Source organism: Lipotes vexillifer, unplaced genomic scaffold, assembly GCF_000442215.2.
Source record: "Lipotes vexillifer unplaced genomic scaffold, Lipotes_vexillifer_v1.1 scaffold311, whole genome shotgun sequence".
Lineage (NCBI taxonomy): Eukaryota > Metazoa > Chordata > Mammalia > Artiodactyla > Lipotidae > Lipotes > Lipotes vexillifer.
The window spans coordinates 201,603-205,021 of NW_006791012.1; the positions used below are offsets into that span (position 1 = coordinate 201,603).

General features: G+C 41.2%; 1 protein-coding gene across 2 annotated transcripts in view; it reads right to left on the reverse strand.

The window, feature by feature from the left end:
- Window positions 1-1,340: 1,340 nt before the first annotated feature.
- LOC103089119 (gastrokine-1) overlaps window positions 1,341-3,419 on the reverse strand; it is a 5,471-nt gene continuing 3,392 nt past the window's right edge. Inside the window, exons 5-6 of one of the 2 annotated variants that reach the window (XM_007464079.1) lie at window positions 2,266-2,417; window positions 1,341-1,582 (exon numbers count right to left, since the gene is read on the reverse strand). In XM_007464079.1, coding sequence (XP_007464141.1) covers window positions 1,561-1,582; window positions 2,266-2,417 — 174 coding nt within the window. In that variant the 3' untranslated portion in view covers window positions 1,341-1,560. Of the gene's footprint in view, window positions 1,585-2,265; window positions 2,418-3,419 lie in introns of both variants that reach the window. The other variant, XM_007464078.1, reaches the window with a different exon arrangement.

A 3,419-nucleotide genomic window follows, 5' to 3' on the forward strand; every position in this document is an offset into this window, starting at 1 on the left:
TCTTGATTACTGTAGCTTTGTAGTATAGTCTGAAGTCTGGGAGCCTGATTCCTCCAGATCAGTTTTTCTTTCTCAAGATTGCTTTTACTATTCGGGGTCTTTTGTGAATTTACTTTCTTATCCTGAAATAGTGATGTGACAGTTCTTCTAAGAAACATGGGATTCCCTGCTTCCCAGAAGTCAGCTACATGACGTTGTGTCCAGTTGGTGAGTCATGGTTTTCTTTCTGTCTCACTCATAAGAGGGCAGTATCTAAGATCTTGATCTTTGATGGGTTTTTGACAGGTTTCCACATCTCATGGCTTCAGGATGTTTTGGAATTTCTACTATGCTGGTAGTACACTTCTTATGAACAGCAGTGGAATTGCCTCAGGATAAAGATAATGATAATTTTTCCCAATAAGGACTGGTAAATATTGGCATTTTTCAAAATGGTGGGACTCAATGCCTTTAGCTTTGTTTGTTAGGGTTATTTAGGGATACCTTATATGAAGACATGGGAATGGATTAAATATCTATTCTTTTATGCTATCCAGGATTTTAAAAAATATATATGGGAGTAATTTTTAAAAATGAACTGTAGTTTCGTACTGGAATACACAACATTAGGCACATCTGTTTTCTCTGAGATCATTCTCCTTCAGTGGAGACCCCAATGCTGTACGTGTACCATGTGACTTCACTCCCCTGGCCATCAAAGAGTAGAGGTTGTGGGCTCTTGAACCATACAAGGTGAAGAAAAATTGGAATTTGGATTCAAAAGTATTAGACTTGACCTCGTAAGCTGGAAAGACACATAAACATGGGAGATGAGGCTCACATTTTGGTTTGACCATCTTCTGCCATGAGTACAGTAAACATCATCAAGATGGAAAGAAGACGGAAGCTGAATTTAAGAGGAGCAGAGAAGAGCTAATATGTGGCTTCAGGGAGAGAGAAGGAGACTTGAGTCTTGGTGCCAATATAGTTCCTGTTTTCAGTCTTTTTGATACCAGCTAATTTTCTTGCCCTAAGAGTATTTTAGATATTCCAATATCCTTGTAATACACCTCCTCCCCTTTTCTGGCTCAAGCTACTTTGAGTGGATTTCTGCCCTCGCTGATTTAAAACATTACTGTGCACATCAATTATAGAGCTATCTTCACGGTAGTTGGATGGTCTTGAAACTATTCCCAGAGCTGTGGTTAGTAGTATCTGAAGCAGCTAAAGGGGTTCTTTATAAGGGACACATCCTGAGTATAGGCTAATGGCTGGGTCTAATGCACTCTGACAACTTGCTGCCACCACATTGCATTTTTTTCCAAATAGAAATCATAAAGAATTTTAGTGTAAATTCAACTCAGTGCTAAATAGGTTTATTGACACTTAAAGAAACCAGACAGGACTAGGAGAAAACATTTCAGAATGACATCATTAAAAACCATTAGAACCCATATCTTTCTGCATAGAATATTCTGATGGCTAAACCCACAGCAACATTTTTTTTTTTTTAGTTCTCCACTATTCCTCCACAGAAGGAAATGTTCAGAATCCAGAGTACATCAATATTGAAGCATTTTCCTATGTATAAAATCTCGCTTGCCTCTGATAAAAAGAAAAGAAGAAACCAATATCAATGCCTTTTCAAGGACCTGTTTTTTTAGGGGATAGAGGCAAGGAATGTCACACAGTTTTCAAACTAGCTCTGCAGTAATTTCAAGATTAAGCTAGCTAGCTATGAAGATTAAATCAATCAATTCAGAGATCTGGAAAGTTGCTGTTATGTGAGGTTCCCGTGTGAACTCTTTGTTTTTATGTAAATTATTCTTTGAATGCCCAGAATTAGTGATTGTTTGAGCTATAAAAAGCCAATAGAGTCTATTGGTGTTCTCCTTTCATTTAGTGATTCACGCATTTCTTTGAATATATCTTGAGTTTACTCTAGATTCACCCTTGAAAGGAAATATTTCAGGGTGGTTAAAAGCACAGAGTCCAGAGCCCAAATGCTTAGGATTGACCCAGGCAAGGGGTTTGTGACCTCTCTCTGTGCCTGTTTCCTCATCAGAAAGTGAGAATAACAAAACCTATCGCATAAGATTGCGGTCAGGAGCAAATGAGTTAACACACTTAAAGCACATAGAATAGCGCGTGGCACAAAGCAAGCACTACAGAAGTGTTAACCTTCATTACCATCTCTTGAGTAATTGGTGTCCTCTGTGGACATGCCCGGAAAATAGTCTGACAATCCCACCAGCGTTACCTTGGAGTGCACAGTAGAGAGGCTACTCACCTTGAATCTCTTCAGCCACGTATGTTGGTATCCCCTTACACATGGCAATGATGGACTTTCCAAACTGGTCCAGGTTGTTGACTTTGTCAGGGTTGACTGTGTATATCAGGCTCTTGGGAGGTGGTTCCCCTCGTCCTTTACCCTGAAGCTGAGTGTGCACAAGACAGGTGGAAAGGAGGAGAGAGAAGGAGTGCTAAGCCCAGTGGTTTGTTGGGTTGGGGGTTGGGTTCAAGGTCAACAAGGGGGTATTGCTTGGCCCAGCCCTGCATATCTCAGAATTTTGTAGTGTCCCGAGGGATTTAGCTGGTTTGAAACCCCAGCTTTTCATATAAACAGAAGCCTGAGGGTAAATTTATTCTGAAGGTTGAACCTCATTTGGTCATCTTATATTTCTTGGATTGATTTATATGATAATCAGTTTCTGAGAATGCAGTTTATTTTCTCTGCACTGTCAGTGAAAGTTACCCACTTATCAGTTATAGGGATATAAACTCAGGCTGACATTTTAAAGAATGATAGATCCCCTCTCCCCACCTACCCCAACTAGGGTTGTCAGATAAAATACAGGACACCCAGTTAAATTTTAATTTCAGATAAATAACAGATCATTTGTAAGTATAAATATGTCCCAAATATTGCATAGGACATACTTATGCTAAAAATTATCCATTGTTTATTTGAAATTCAAACTTACCTGGGTATCCTCTATTTTTATTTGCTACATCAAATAACCCTAACCAACTCTTTTTTTTTTTTTTGCGGTACGCGGGCCTCTCACTGCTGTGGCCTCTCCCGTTGCGGAGCACAGGCTCCGGACGTGCAGGGTCAGCGGCCGTAGCTCACGGGCCCAGCTGCTCCGCGGCATGTGGGATCTTCCCAGACCGGGGCACGAACCCGCATCCCCTGCGTTGGCAGGCAGACTCTCAACCACTGCGCCACTAGGGAAGGGAAGCTCCCTAACCCACTCTTGCAGAAAAAAGTCCTTGAAGTACTGAGGGCTTCCACTGGTGTGAGCAGAGCTTTGCTCCGCTAACAGTAAAGGTGAGGTGTTTTGATCGGCTTCTGTGGAGGCAGGTGTGAGCCACAGCATTTGAGTGTGGTGGCAGCTCTCTCTCCTCAGGCAATTACCAATTCCTCTTTCCCTTTTTTT